General features: G+C 35.8%; 1 protein-coding gene across 2 annotated transcripts in view; it reads left to right on the plus strand.

The window, feature by feature from the left end:
- The window catches only part of RAB27A (RAB27A, member RAS oncogene family), a 66,543-nt gene that overhangs the window by 27,868 nt on the left and 22,113 nt on the right, over window positions 1-16,562 (plus strand). For both annotated transcript variants that reach the window (XM_015596144.2, XM_006920342.3), the window contains one exon: window positions 12,740-12,914. In XM_015596144.2, coding sequence (XP_015451630.1) covers window positions 12,762-12,914 — 153 coding nt within the window. In that variant the 5' untranslated portion in view covers window positions 12,740-12,761. The remainder of the gene's footprint in view (window positions 1-12,739; window positions 12,915-16,562) is intronic.

Consider the following 16,562-nt stretch of genomic DNA (forward strand, 5'->3'; position numbering starts at 1 on the left):
TGGCAACCACCAACCTGTTCTCTAGCAATGAGCTTGATGGTTTTTTTCTTCTCTTTTCTTTTTTTAGATTCTACATAAAAGTAAGATCTTATGGTATTTGTCTTTATTTGTCTGATTTATTTCACTTAGTATAATGCCCTCAGGGTCCATCCATGTTATCACAAATCACGGGATTTCATTCTTTATTATGGCTGGATAATATTCCTTTGTATATATATTTTTTTTATCTATTCATCCATTGATGGAGCTTAGGTTGTTACTATGACTTGGCTATTTTAAATAATGCTGCAGTGAACATGGGGTGCATATATCTTTTCGAGTTAGTATTTTTGTTTTCTTTGGATAAATACCCAGAAGTGAGATTGCTGGATCTTATGGTAGTTCAATTTTTAATGTTTTGAGGAACCATCATACTGTTTTCCATAGTCGCTACACCAATTTACATTCCCACCTACAGTGCATAGGGTTTCCTTTTCTCCACATCCTTGCCAATACTTGTTATCTCATCTTTTCAATAATGTCCATTGTAACAGGTATGAGGTGATATCTCATTATGGTTTTGATTTGCATTTCCCTGATGATTAGTGATGTTAAGCATCTTTTCATGTACCTGTTGGCCATTTGTATGTCTTTGGAAAAATGTCTATTCACAGTCTCCACCTATATTTTAATAGGATATAATATATATATTATATATTGCTATTGAGTTGTGAGAGTTCTTTATATATTTTGGATATTAACCCCTCACCAGATATATGGTTTGCAAATATTTTTTTCCCATTTAGCAGGTTGTGTTTTCATTTTGTTGATGGTTTCCTTTGCTGGCAGAAATATTTCATTGTTTTTAAAAGAATTAAGTCGCATATATTTACAGATGCTGATGTTTTAAACTTGTGACCAACCTATATCAGTATACTGCCTTTTCATTAACATTATGTTAAAACCAAAACTGGCACAGTATTGAGAAGCATTTAGATTTCTGAAATGGCTCTATTTCCAGGCATAGCTAGGGAAAACTCTTTTCCTTATTGGAAAAGTCCCTGAAAACACAGCAGCATGAGTTTATTGAGTGAGGTCCAATACCTTGAAGTTAACATGGCAGCTCATTGCGTTAGAAGGAAAGCACATATTCGTTGACTCACCAGTTATTAGTGTAAGGTCGGTTTTTGCATACACAAACTGGAATTTGAAAAGAGTACCTGGAGATGAGGGACAAGAAAGAGAAAAGGGAAAAAGAATAGAGAGGCTGTGACACGGGGTAATCGTTAGAAGTGAGGCTGTTAGAACCCAACATGAGGGTGTCATAGGGTGGATGTTAGACTGTGGGAAAGAAAACCATCTGTAAAGAGATAGAATCCTGTGTACTTTAGTAAGCCACCATGTACCCGAAGAGTATATTCCTGGGGGCCAACTATAGCTGTGCCTTGATATGGTCAGCAAGGGTGAGAGTGTGTTATAGGCAGGAGAAGAGAGAAGTATCTGGTGCATCTTAGCAGCCTGTAAGTATCTGTGTGCCAAACCGATGATTCAATCTAGCCTTCCAAGTAGGGCATGTGTGATGGGAGCCCTCACCATTCACAGTTCCTGCAAATATGCAGTAACTGCATATCTCATCACAGAAAAGTTAAACTATGGTCTGTGTCCTTTGTTTAAGAAGTCAAGGAAATGATTACAATACACTGTAACAATCATCTTTATAAAACAACAGTGAAAATAATATCCTAGCCTGCAAATGGTTGGGGCTGAAAAGGCAGGGTGGTGTTAAATATTCTGGACACAATTTCTCTATGGAGTGAATGAATATAGAGCAATATGTTAAACAAAAGCTTTTATGGCCAAAAGGTTTAGAAAGAAAGAGTTTATTGAGACAAATGCTAGTCAGAAAAGGACTAGGTGCTGGGGCATGAAGTCTAAATCACCAGCAGCAGGGCTAAGTGGAGAAGGAACATGTCTGCCATCCTAGAGTAGACAGGTTCTTTTATATGTTATGTTTTGGGGAAGAAAGATGTAAGTTGTTTTGAAAGAATTTACATTGGTTACAGATAAAGGGGGTGGTCAAAGGTGAAGCGGGGGCAGTTCTAAGATAGGTGCACAGTCTGTAAGGAAGAAATACATACCACTTGTAATTGATGGTGGGCAACAGTCCTGAAAATTCATGCATAAGCAGGATGTGGTGGTGTCTGGTGGTCAGCTAATAGCCTCCTGGAAGTTGATTCAGAGCTCCAATATACATTCATGAATGTGAGAAGTCTCTTGTTGGTGGCCCACAGCTATTAACTGGTTAATTACTCTTGTCTCTCTCACACTCCAGCCTGCTGTAATTTAATTTAGGACGTTTCAGAATTTTTCTCTTGTCAACTCATATTTTTTTTTTAAAAAAAGGCAGTGATAAAGGATCCTTTGTCTTCCTCAGTTATTACCAACTCAGGGATATTTATCTAAATGTTTTTGTTATTTGAACAGTCATCCTCAACAGGTCTTGCTTCTTCTAACTAATAATTCTTTTCATCCTAAATGTTTCTTGGAATGAAAAAAGCATCATTGCTCCTTCATGAAGTGAAGTAGTTTGCTTCTTGCTTTGGCGCGTTTCTCCTGACAAATTAACATCTTTCCTGTGTTGCAGCACATGAAAGACTTGAGGCAGGTGAGACGCAAGAGGGGAGCCAGGCTGTGTTGGTCAAAGGCTTTAGCACACATGTCCTGTATTTTGGGAGGGCAAGGCTTGGTAGAATCTGACTCCATTTCTAGGTCTAAAATGGAAAGATGTTCTGTGTTTTGCAACCTTGAAATGCACATTCTACTATCAAGTCCTCTGAGTGCTGTGTGATTTTAATCTTCACAATCCTGGCCATGGTAGCAGCACTGTCACCCCTAATATTTCCACCTTCGAGTCTCGGGCCCAGGAGTTTGGTGGCGTTCTGACATAGCATACAGCTCTTCACTTTACCTCTTCAGAGCTTGTTAATAGCAGCATTGCCTCTGTTAATCAGTTGGACTTGCAGATATCCCACCTTCCAGGTAGCTTAAGTCACTCTGCCATTTTCAAAAAATGTTTTCAGTCTATTCTTTAAATTTTATAAAGTTTCAGTGTTATTCTAAGGTTTAATGGAAGAAACACCAGACTTAAAGCTATAAGGTCAGTGTTCAAGCCTTACTCTATTGTAATCATAAGAACAGCTATGATAGATTGATCTTCATCAGGCATTTTACTACTCACTTTACACAGGTAGATGGTGACATTCTGTTGTTTGAATTTAGGGGACCCTGACTCCAGTGCCTGTTATCACTTCCTTCTATGTGCTGACAAGCAGCAACCACTACACGGAAGGAGACTTTACAGATTTTGTATTTCTATCGAATTCTTGGAGACTTCCCAGCTTCTTGGTGTCATTAAGAAGCACATTTAACCATAGGTTGGATATTCCATTGCAGTGACATATAGTTATGTCCCTCAAGGGGCTGCTTTCACATTATTTGAGATATTACTCAGCAAACCAAACAACCACTCATATTGCCACTGTATTGCTTATATTTTCCAAGTGACATGTTCTACAGTATGCTCTTTTTCCTGTTACCCTATATCTATAAAACAAGATGTACTTGTCACAAACTATAAGTAATATAACACCCAGTGTTTTGGTAAATTTACTTTCCATAAATTCCTATAAACACCCGTTCTGATCCTAAAAGAGGCTTAGGCAACAAATAATATCTTTTGAGTAAATATATCAATGGTCTCCATAAATAAATTTTTAAAAAGCCAGTATCTCATTTGAGTCATTGACAATGGTCATGGAGAACATTTTCTGCTTTCAAGAATCATTTCACCCCCCATATTTCTTAATGTATAGTTGTTTATATTTTTGTTTACTGAATTATGTTGGTCACCTACTGAGATGATAGTGACATTTCAGAAATAGTAGGTCAACTATTGGATTGAGAATGTTTATTTTTTCTTTATCCTGGTTTTTCTCTTTAATATTTATAAAGAATTTCAAATGTCTGTAGGAAGTTTTTGCAAATGAAGATATGTTTAGATGTCCTGGCAGTATTTGGAAATGTGTATTTAATTCAACAGTATTTACAGATAATTTTATGGGTTTTTTTTTTCTCTGAATAACATGCTATGTTGGATAGTACCATCTACCAGAAGTTAGTCTTTTCACTTTGTCTAAATGTGGAAAGTGGAATATCCTGTGTAGCAGGCACATCTATAAATATTAAGCCAAAAGATATGCAAATTTAGATCCTGTTAGTTTTTAGCCATGAACGTCTCCCCTCACAGTTACGGGTAGATCTATGATATTACTAAAAAACATTGTATGATAGAAATGCATTTATGAATCATAGGTTATAGGTGACTATCTAATGCAGTTATAATCAAATATTCTGAATTTGGATAACATCTATAATAAGGAGACAAGGAAGAGCTAGATTCCAATCTCCTTCTATGTTTCAAAACCATTCTGTTTCTGCTTGTTTCTGCCTGAGATCTTTGCACAAACAAGACAGGCTCTTTGTTTACATTTCATCTATTCCACTCTCAACTCATTCAGGATGCCAGAAACCTATCTACTTACACCTAGACCAGAAATTGAGAGGAGGAGGCTCATGTGCACAGAGGACAGAGGCTGTCTCCTCTTGTGGAAATGGGAAGTCCCACTATTGGACAGTACAGATCTTGCTTTTGTAGTGAAAGTAGGTGTTTTCACTTCACATATGGAATTGCAATGGCCTTAGAGAGAGGTAGTCAGGTATTATTTGGCAAACACAAGTTGGCTCTACTCAGATCTTAGTACATTATAAAATGCTTCTCCTGTCCTGCCCCACTCTGTGTGACTTCTCTTCCCCTTTTCTGCTGTCTCTATTATTTGTGAACTCCAGAATGCCAGGTATGAGTCAACAATGATGCCATAAACAAACAAACAAACAAACACACACGAAAAGCCTACTGCTTTTTAACATCAAAGTTAAACACTGATAGACCTTATAGTTCTATGCATCATTGGTATATGAACATTTTTCTCCAGTGGATCCCTGGATAGGGGATATTAAAATGTCTGAAAGAATATGTGGCAATATAGTTCTAAAAAAATGCTGATGTTCTATGCTGTAATCTGAAAAGTAATAGTTATATTCACATGTTCTTATTTCTACATAAGAACCACTTTGGACTAGGGCAAGTAAAAATTATAAGTTATGTAGGACCACTGTAATATTTTATTACTTTTCAGTAAAAAATTATTTACAATGTACCGCATGTTTACTTTTTAAAAACTTTCTCTTTATTCTCTATTGAGCTTCACATTTTTATTCCTTTCACTTCACCACATGAATGCCAAAAATGTGACTTATTTATACATCTGCAGGGAAAAAGCAATATGGGGATGTGAAATTTGATGTCATGTTGTGTTATGTTTATGAGGGAAAATTAAAATGTTCATAAGGATTGGCTTCTTTGAAAACCCAAAGAAGCAGGTATAGTCAATAGAACTTAAGTCTAAGGTCTAAGGTAGAGAAGAAATAAGAAAATGCATTTTCCATGTTGATTATCGGCTCCCCATTGTTCTGTGGCACCAAGCACAGAATAAGCATTAAATAAATATTTGTTGAATGAAGGAGTGAATGAGAGAGCCAGAAGTATCTTTACAGAAAACTTCAGGTGGCACAAGGGAAAATAACCTTGATTTGGTACAAAAGAACCAAGGTCAATATGAGTCTACAAGGAAATGAAAAAATTCATGATTTTTCTGCTTTCTTTCTCTTTTGCAACCATAGGAAAGAAAGACACAGAAAGAGGATTTACAGGAAATGGTATAAGATTTATATATTCTTGGATTTGCCATGAACAAGAAGCAGAGAAGCCTTCAGTATGTGACTTCTCTCCTTAGGGGAGCCCATCAGAGGGAAAGACTTTCTGTTAGAGGGGATGCAGGGACAGAAGTACAGATCCTTCATCCCAATATCTCTGTGTCCAAGCCTTTGTCATAAAGCAATTTATCACCACAGCTACTGGTATTATACCTCTTGGTATATTATAAAAATGCCTCTTCAGAAAACTTTTGATTTCTGAATCAAAACAACTATAACTGAGGATTTTGGCTGTTAAGGAAGGGATACAGATAGAACAAAAATCTTGATATGTTAGAAAGGAATATAGGATTGGAATTCAGAAGGTGTGGGATCCAGCTCAGCCCCTTGTTTAACCAGCTGGTAGATTTCAGACCATTCACTTGCCTTTCTTTTCTGGGCCTCAGTTTTCTCTTCTGGAAATTAGAGCATCCAACTAGTAAACATTCCAGCTCTAAAATTTCCCCAAAGCACACAGATAAAACTCAATGTGTGATTGGAATGCTAAGGTAGCTCTTTTGATGGATAGAGACCCCATAAGTGATTGCATCAAAATTGAATTTCTTTCTGATTATTCTAAAGGTCAGGTACTGGTTACATCAAGAACAGGTTATAAAATTACATGGCTTGCTAATAAGAACTTGATGAGGCTACTAATAGCGCTAAAGACAAGTTTTAATTATTGAACACTTAACACAAACCAAGCAATGTGCTAAAAGCTTTCTGTGGATTATGTCACTTAATTCTTAAAATAACCCAATGAGGTTAGTGATGGTATCACTATTTTACAGTTGAAAGAATGGAGGCTTAATTTGAAGAACTTGGGCCAGGTCACACAGAGTCAGGATTTGGACTCAAGCCTACTTGCCATCACATTAAGAAAACATCACTCTATATAAGTCCTGTACAGACATTAAGTTCCCTTTAAGGATGATGAGCAGATTAAATAAAATCATACATGTTTGGTATGCTTTGTGGCACATGGTAGTTCAGTCAATATTATCCCTCCCTTCCTTTTTACTCTCTGTACTAAATATGGGAGTTAGAGAGGGGAAATTTGGCTTTCATGAAATGGCTGGCATATCTGGAGGAGTTTTAGAATGATTCTGCCTAATGATAAGGGATCCTAAAGTCAGAGTCTATGACTGACTTTAATAGGAAGCTTCATGGAGAATTTGGGTTGTGGTGTGTGTGAGAGAGAGGGGGCGTGGAGAGAAAGTGGGAGAGGAGAGAGAGAGAGACAGAGAGACAGAGAGACAGAGAGAGAGAGACAGAGAGAGAGAGAGAGAGAGAGAGAGAGAGAGAGAGAGAGAGAGAAAGAGAGAAAGAGAATCTTTCCCTTTTGTCCTTAACTAAAACCACTCTATTTTATTCCCTGAAAAGCCGATTAAAATATATTTTATTTTTTAAATAAGGGAGATCGCTGACTTTCTCTCACCAGGCAATTATCACCACGTAGTACATGTTGAGGAAGTGGGTGTTCCTCACTTTCTATTGTCTATCTGATGAGAGTGAGGGTGGAGAGCCCTTTGAAAAAATATTTGTGTAAGGAGGAGAGCCGAATAAGTCTTTTGCATCTGAATAAGAAAGTCTTTTGTATCTCCCCAATTGGGGGCATTCTTGACTTTTTAAGAGACTTTTCTTGAAGTAGTTAGATGCTACTTCCTCAAGGAGGTACAGAGTTTAAAGAAATGACCTTAAGTTCAAGTGCTCTTCATAAATCCTTATTTTTTACCTTATTAAATTTTAGTTTAAGGACTCAGTTCTTATAGTTCTAGGAAAGAAAGGACTATTGTCTACATATTGATCTTTGGAAGATAGATTGCTAGATGATTGAATAGCAGTTAATTCTTATATAGAACTTACTGTGTGCCAGCCACTGTTTCAACCTTTATATGTATACCCAATTTAATCCTCACAACAGCCATCTGAGATAGGGTTACTGTTGTCTTTCATCAAATCTAAAATGTATTGATGGTGCATTCTTGACCTTGTTAGAAGATGCTCATCAAAGGTTTTCATACAACTGTATCTCCAATGCCATCTGATTTAATAGCAACTGCAAGATATCATGCATTGTAAGACTCTGAAATGTAAGACCTACCTCAATTTTAAAGAATTTAAAATAAGAAGGCATATACATGTTAGAATTAATAAAATAGGATATCATTTTCATTTTACAGATGAAGAACCCAAGGCAAAAGAGATTAAAATTTTCAAAATTACATGACCGGATTCATATCCAGATGATTTGGTTCTAGAGTCCATGCTCTTAACCTCCACTTTTTTCTTTCTTTCAACAATATGTTGGAGTTGAGCCCACGCTAACATGTGGAGAGACTGCCCAAGATCCAGTTACTCATCCTCTCATTGTGGCATCTGTGACGGAATGTGTGTGGTGTGCACCACCTGCATCTAGGGCTGTTATGAGGATTGTTACACTATGAAGTCCTTGACACGTGGGCATCTGATCTAGGCTTCTGACCCATTTTTAGCAAAAGCAATGCAATTGGGAAGCCTGGATGACTGGCTTCCCAGGCATCAATAGGCTGAAGTACTAGTTGGAAACAGTGTGCACAAAATGTTTAGGTGCCCCAAATGTCAAATTCTGTACTGTGTGTTTTTACTGTTTCCCTCCTTACTCTAAAATGCTGACATAGAAGTAATTTATGTAATTTCCATACTTGGGGCGTGGTGTATTTTCTTTCCTGACAACAGGCCCCAGTAACACCACTCAGGACTTGACTAACAAAGATAAGAAACAAAACAATATTTTAAATGAAGATGGTTCTATATGAAGACTTACCAGCAGTTGAACCTTAAGTTATCTTCACTGAGTGGTGAAGAGCAGTGGTGAGACAGCCACGTGTGGTACTGCAGGGTGAGTTTAGCATTGTAATTTGTTATGGACTAGGATTCTTTTCTGCTGAAAGGTGGAATGATTTCTTTAATTCCAAGCCTTGACTGACTAAACTGCAAGTTCGCGTAAGGAGCCTATCACCATCAATACCCTGTCCAAATACCCTGAAAAATCTCTGTTATCACTTTGAGGACTTGCCTGCTCCCTGAATTCTTTTATTTCCTTGCAGTTTCTTTACTCTTTAGAATTCTGTCTCTGCTAACTAAGACCAGATTGGTCACTGGCCAATTTAGACAAACTCTACATAGCCTCCAGATTTGCTAAAAGTTTCCCCAACTGAAATTTCTGTTTTATTGTTGGATTATGGGTTAATATTTTGCTGAGATAAAACGGGAAGTGAGCTCTCAACCAAGGAAGACTGTGTTACTCATCACGCCTTCCCCTATTATTTATCATAGTCTTCTCTGCTAGTACTTCTTTCTCCCAACCTGTTTGCTGTACTCTAACATGGAATAAGCTGTTCAAGTGTAGAAAGAAACTGTACTGTGATGGAGATAAAATTTTGGGTACAGACTACCTTCAACTGAGGTAATTATAAGTAAAATTTTAAGTTTGTTGGTTCAGTGCAAGTTTAAAGCACCAAACCATTGCTTTGGGGGCTTCTGATTGTCATTTTATGCATCTAGTCTTGAACTGTTTGAACTTCTGATCAGTCAATTTGAATTGTTTTGAATCAGTTTTTACCAGTCTAAGCCAGTAAAAACCATTTTATAGATGACTTGAACTAGTTACAAGCAGTTTGATAAAATTAGAGCAAGTATGACCCCGTCAGAGATAGATTTAATTGGTTGGCACTAACTTGATTCGGTAAATTACTCTGAACCACTTCAACTATGTGAGCCACTCAGAACTTGTTTGTTCAGGTATGAACTTATTAGAGCTAGCTAAAATCAGTCTGAAGCAATTTGAGCTATTTAAACCAGACCCAAATAATTTTGGTTAGATACATCTGGTTTTCTAGCCAGAGTGGTTTTAGATCAATCAGAAATGGTTTTGTAGGTAGAACCTCCTTTAACTCAACTTTTTCACTCTGCACTATTATGAATCATCCAGATTCTTTTGAACAAGTATGAACTTGTTAGAATGGACTGAAATGTTTTATACAGATTTGAACCTGTTTTTAGGCGGATTACAACTCTTTTGAAATTGACCTTATCTATTTGAAATGAATTGAAATTGTTTGAACCAGCCTCAAAAGATCAGAATTAGTTTGAAAGTGATCTCTGTTGACTCGGCAAACTACTCTGAGGAAGTCAGCAATCTTCAGTGCTAGAAATATAGGTTTTGAGTTGCCCAATGGCAATTTCAGAACTTGTTCTAGGTCTTCAGAGCCAGTCTGATCTTTCCAAAATGGGGAGAAGGAAGTGAGCTAACATTTACTGAGCACCCAGCATATGCCGAGTGTTGCGCTGGACACTCCACAAAGAGTATTCCATTCAATCCTTAGAACAATGGTGTGAGGTAGTGTATATTATTTTCTTTTTAATAGAATGGAAACATGCAAAACCAAGTCTCAAAGACATCTGGGTAGCTGGTTGGTGGGAAACATAGGATTCAATCAAGCTCTTCTTGACTGTAGAGGTCATGTGTTTCGTGATAGGCTACCTTGTATGATATTATACCTAGTCATTTTTCAGCCCAACATGCATTTTTGAAAACTTGAGTAATAGCATGAAGCTTGGGGTAGAGTGGACATTGGACTTGGAGTTAGGAGACCTATGTTCTAGACTACACCAATGAGTTAACCTCTCTGGGTTGTTTTATCCTTTAGAAAACTGAACCTGGATAATGAAAGTTTTAAGCATTTATTTTCATATAACAAGACAGATAATTGTCTAAAAGTGCACCCTGAACAGTAGAAACTATTATTAACACTGATGGTGGTATCTATACCTTCAGTTGTGGTATCTGGTTTGTTAACACTTCCTTTGCGATGGCTTGGTTTGGAAACAAACTTGTGTATTGCTATCAACATGAATAGGAAACAAAACCCATGAAGATCATTTGTAGACTTAGATGTGTGATTTTTCTCTCCTGATAACGAAATATATTCATTTTCGGTGCAGCAGAGATAGTTTCATTTGTCTTTAAATTCCATTCAAGAGGTTTTAGAGAATTCTACAGTAGCGATGCCATTGGTGACAGCATTTTTTCCTGTACCTTAAGTCATATAAGAACATAATTATAGAAATGACTGACTTTTTCAAACTAAAAGTAAAGAGGAAATAAGGTAGCCACAGTGTCTTCTTGCATCACTTTTATTGCAGAGTTTGGAGTTGCTTACTGCTGCTTCCTTATTCATTTTGAGGGGCACCCCAAAATGATTAAACATTATCTGGACATGCTTTTCAGTTTTTAGTTCTTGTTTCTGAATAATTTGGAGCCAAGTGAGGTGCTGTGATATAATATTAGAATATTTATTTGTACCCAAATGGTCATCTTCTGGAGAAGAATTCTATCATATACCATTACTACTGGCAACCTACACCTGTGAAAACAAAAGCTATAACATAGAAAATCCATCATCCATAAAGTGTCACTCTTTATAGTGTGCAAATAGAATTATGAATGTTTGTAGAGGCTCTGCCCTTATTGACGACCAGCCATATCTGAATGTGAAGTCATAGACCTGCACTAAGGCATTCTGAGGAAGTACACTGCAGTGGCTCTTGGGGCTCAGCATTTAGGAATTTTGAGCATAAGGTGAGTCACCAAATTGAGGATTGGGTCAGAGAGGGAACCTTGAAAAATCAATAAAGGTCCTTGACTGAGCTTTTATTAATTTTATAAATCTATTAAAATAATCCTATAGGAAGCATTGAGAATTGTGGTAAAGTTCCTGGATATGGGGCTGGGTGAAAAGGAGACAGTAAGAGGAAAATCAGCAGCATCCAATGTAGGTAATCTGATTTTACATGGGCGAGTATGTGAGCTTGAATGGGCAGGTAGAGTTGTTGTCAGTGGTAGTGGGGTAGTTGATTATTTTTCTAATTTTCAGGACAGTTTATTGGTATGAGAAATGAGAGAATGAAAAGACATAAGCCTTCCCTAGAGACAGACTGTATACACTCTTACTCAGACTAATATTTTGAATATTTCGAATCTATCGAGAGGATAAAAGCAAATCATGAAAAGTGCTGATTGCAAAGGATAAAAAATAAGCGTGGTTAGGTCTTGCTGGTAAAAACAAGAATTTTTCTTCTGTAACATAAAGAGCTAAATCGGTACCAGTTCTTGTTAGAATACCAAAGCAAGTATAGGCGAACAAGTCCTTCGTGGTGGAACTCTAGTTTCTGAGCAGTGACTGCTCAAATCTGGAACTCAGTTCCTAAGCAAGCGGTGATAGTACAGAAAAGTCTAATTTAATATGTAGCATATAATTATAACATATAAGAAAGCTGCAAGCCAAATTTTACTTGTGAATTTAGCATTGTCTTTGAAGGGACTGTAATGACACGTGAAAAAGAATAGAATAAATGAAATTGTCTAGATGTCTAAATAAAAAAAGAGAAAAGCAAAGGATCCAGAACTAGGAGACTTTGAAAAAGAAGGGGGAATTGGAACCACTTGTGCCCTAAGAATTATAGTTATTTTTGTAATATTCTCCTTCCTCCTCTCTTTTTTTTTCAAAATTTTTATTCTCTATGATCTTGCATTTAGGACTTAGTGACTATTTTATTTTTGATTATCATTCTTTTTTGGAATTTTTGTCTTAACAGTACTATAATATACACATTAAATTTAAACTAAACTGTTATTTGCTATTTCAGTAGCAACACTTCTAGCAAGTTATTAGGTTCTTGAGATCAGTGAATAATATCTAATCCTCTCCTCAGGACCCTTAGGTATATAGATATTACATGGAAGTACTTGTTGAACTGGGTATTAAAGTAAGTCATTTTACTCATGGAGGATTCTAATATTCTGTAATGGATTTTAAGTAAATATGCACTTGTTTGTATTTTGCAGGTGAACCACTGAGTTCTTCATTATGTCTGATGGAGACTATGATTACCTCATCAAGTTTTTAGCTTTGGGAGACTCTGGAGTAGGGAAGACCAGTGTGCTTTACCAGTATACAGATGGTAAATTTAACTCCAAATTTATCACAACAGTGGGCATTGATTTCAGGGAAAAGAGAGTGGTAAGTCCTGTATCCTTCTTTATAACAATATAATCTCCGAGTCCACATTTGCCTGTCTGGTTAGTTAATTTTATAGGAATTAGGAAGACAAGGGTTGGAATCTAAAATTAAAGGGTACGTATAAAAGTGTATTATGTTCACTCTGGACAATGCGATTTCAAGGGCTGTGCTAAAGGATGCTTTATACAAAAGCGAGCAGATAAAGTAGAAGTGAAGATTCTTTTCAACTTTCCCTTGATACCTTTTTGGCTTGTGTCTTCCCTCTGAACTCCACAAATTTATTTGTCTACCTTTGCCATGAAGCCCACAAACCACCTAGGCCCTTATGGTACTGTTTTGTGAGCTATTTCTCCTACCTTTGATATCATTCTTAATGGCTTTTTTCTTAATTAGGCCTCAGAATCCCACATGGAACACTAAATGGCAGCACTCATCACTGCCGCCAGGAGTGTGAAGTTGGAGTAGGAGTGGGAATGCTGGTAGTGCATGTTGATCTGGGAAGTAACCAAGGGAACCGAGATTCTGCAGAATGATGAGGGAGGGAAGAGGTTTTTTGTTTTTTGTTTTTTTTTTAAATGGACAACAAGACTGAAAATTTTTCTGGTGGTGAGGGGAAGCCAGGAAGATACTGGGTCAGAATTGCTGAGTGAAGAGGGCCTTTCCCATGAACTACATTTCTTGCTAAAAGATTGACTTATCATGAGCAGGTCAACAAGTGGTCAGGAGATTAATGACAAAGACTCTTCAATAGAACATATTCTACCTGGGAAAGAAACAGGGCCTCTGGCTTCTAGGACAGAAGCATTCATTCTCTCCTACCACTCTAAGTCTTTCTTTCCACTACCCGAGTCTTAATAGAAACTCAAACCCACTGAGTAAGAATAGAATCTTCATGAAATTTTCAGTATTGACATATAATTGATAGAATTAATATGTATGATTATATTTATTATTTCCCATTTTATAACCTTGTTTTAAAAAATAGCTTTATTGAGATATGATTCACATAACACAAAATTCACCCATTTAATGTGTACAATTTAGTAGTTTTTAGTATATTTACAGTTGTGCAACCATCACTACTTTTTAATTTTAGAATGTTGTATCACCCCAAAAGAAACTTCATGCATTTTAATGGTCATTCCCCATTTCTCCTTCCCACAGCCACTAATGCGCTCTCTATGGATTTGCCTATTCTGTACATATCATATAAATGGAATCATACAATATGTGGCCTTTTATGTCTGGCTTCTATCACTTAGCATAATGTTTTTCAAGATTCATCCATGTTGTAGCATATATCAGAACTCGATTTTGTTTTATGACCAAATAACATTTCATTGTATTGATATATCACATTTATTTATCCATTCATCCATTGGTGGACATTTGGGTTGTTTGACTTTTTAGCTGTTATGCATAATGCTTCTATTAACATTCATATACATTTTTCTTTTGTGTAGACTTATGTTTTCAAATCTCTTGGGTATATAGGCCTAGAAGTAGAATTGATTGGCCATGATCCTTTCTGTTTAACTTTGAGAGCTTTCAAATTTTTCCAAAGATGTTGCACCATTTTACATTTCCAGCAACGTATGAGGGTTCCAATTTCTTTATATGTTCACCAATTCCTGTTATTGTCTATTTGACTATAGCTATTCTGAGAGGTGTGAAATGGTGCCTCAGGTAGGTTTGACTTGAATTTCCCTGGAGATAGATGTTATCAAGCAATCATCTTTGTATGTGCTTATTGGCCACTTGTATATCATTTTTGAAGAAATGTCCATTCGGATCTTTTGTCTATTCTGAAATTGGTTGTCTTTTTGTTGTTAAATTTTAAGAGATTTTTTAATGCATATTCCAGATAAACGTTCTCATTAGATATATGACACACAAAGAGTTTTAGCTCTTACATTTAGGTTTATTATATATTTTGAGCTAATTTTTGTGTATGGTGTGAATAGTGGTTCAACTTGAATTTTAGGGTCATCTTTTTAATTTCTACAAAGAAGCCAGCTGATATTCTGATAATGATTGCATTGAATCTGTAGATCAAATTGGGAAGTATTAGTATCTTAACAATATTAAGTCTTCTGATCCATGAACATGGAATATTTTTTCTTTTATTCAGTTCTTCTTTCTTTTAACAATGTTTTGTAGCTTTTGGAGTATAAGTTTTACATTTCTTTTGTTAAATTTATTCCTAAGTATATTAATCTTTTTATGGTATTGTAAATTGTTTTCTTAATTTCATTTTTGAATTGTCATTGCCAGTGTATAGAAACACAATTTATTTTGTAAATTAATCTCGTGTAGTGGAATCTTGCTGAACTTGTTTATTCGTTCTAATTGTGTGTGTGTGTGTTTATTGTGTGTGTATTTATTCTTTAGAATTATCTATGTTAAAGATCACATCATTTTCTGTTTTACCTCTTCTTTTCCAATTTGGACATGTTCTTTTTCTTTTTCTTGCCCTATTGCCATGGTAAGAACCTCTAGTAAAATGTCTGGTTTTTGATCTTAGGGAGAAATCATTCAGATGTGCACCATTAAGTATAATATAGCTGTGTGTTTTTCATAGCTGCTGTTTTTTAGGTTGAGTACATTCCCTTCTATTCCTAACTTGTTGAGTGTTTTTATCATGAAAGGTGCTGGATTTTTTCAAATGCTTTTTCTGCATCTATTGAGGTGGTCATGTGGTTTTAATCCTTTATTATTTTAGTCCTATATTACTATGGTGTATTGATTGATTTTTGTATGTTAAACCAACCTTGCTGTTCCTGTGATAACTTTCACTTGGTCGTGGTATATAATCCTTTTTATAAGTTGCTGGATTCTGTTTGTCAGTATTTTAATGTCTATATTCAGAATGGATATTGGTGTGTAGTTTTTTTTCTTTCTCATGATATCTTTGGTTTTTGTATTAGGATAATGTTGGCCTCATAAAATGGGTTGAGATGGGTTTTCTATATTTTGGAAGAGTTTAGTAATGATCGATGTTGATTCTTCTCTATACATTTGATTGAATTCACCAGTGAAGACGTTTGGGCCTGACCTTTCCTTTGTGGAAAGTTTTTTGATTACTGACTCAGTCTACTTATCAGTTTTATATATATATTTAGATTTTCTATTTCTTCTGTAGTTTCAGTTGTTAGCGTCTAGGAATTTTTCCATTTCTTCTAGGTTTTCTAAATTTTTGGCATACAGTTGTTCGTAGTATTCCTTTATAATCTTTTTATATTTGGAAGGTTGGTGTGTAGCCTTTTTTCTACTTCTGATTTTAGGAAATAGAGTCTTCTGTTTTTATCTTTGGTCAGTCTATCTAAAAGTTTATCAATTTCATTTATTTACACTCTAATCTTTATTATTATTTTTTCTTCTGCTTGCTTTGGGTTTATTTTACTCTTATTTTTCTAGTTCCTTAAGGGCGACAGTTAATTTATTGATTTGAGCTGTTTCTTGCTTTTTAATATAGGTGCTTACTGCTTTAAATTTCCCTCTGAGTACTGATTTAGTTTCATTGGATAACTTTTTTGTATGTTGTGTTTTTGTTTTTAATCATCTGAAAGTATTTTTAATCATCTGAAAGTAGTTTCCCTTGTGTTTCTTCTTTGACTCCTTGGTTATTTAATATTCTGTTTAATTTCC

This window comes from Pteropus alecto, unplaced genomic scaffold (assembly GCF_000325575.1).
Source record: "Pteropus alecto unplaced genomic scaffold, ASM32557v1 scaffold86, whole genome shotgun sequence".
NCBI classification, from domain to species: domain Eukaryota; kingdom Metazoa; phylum Chordata; class Mammalia; order Chiroptera; family Pteropodidae; genus Pteropus; species Pteropus alecto.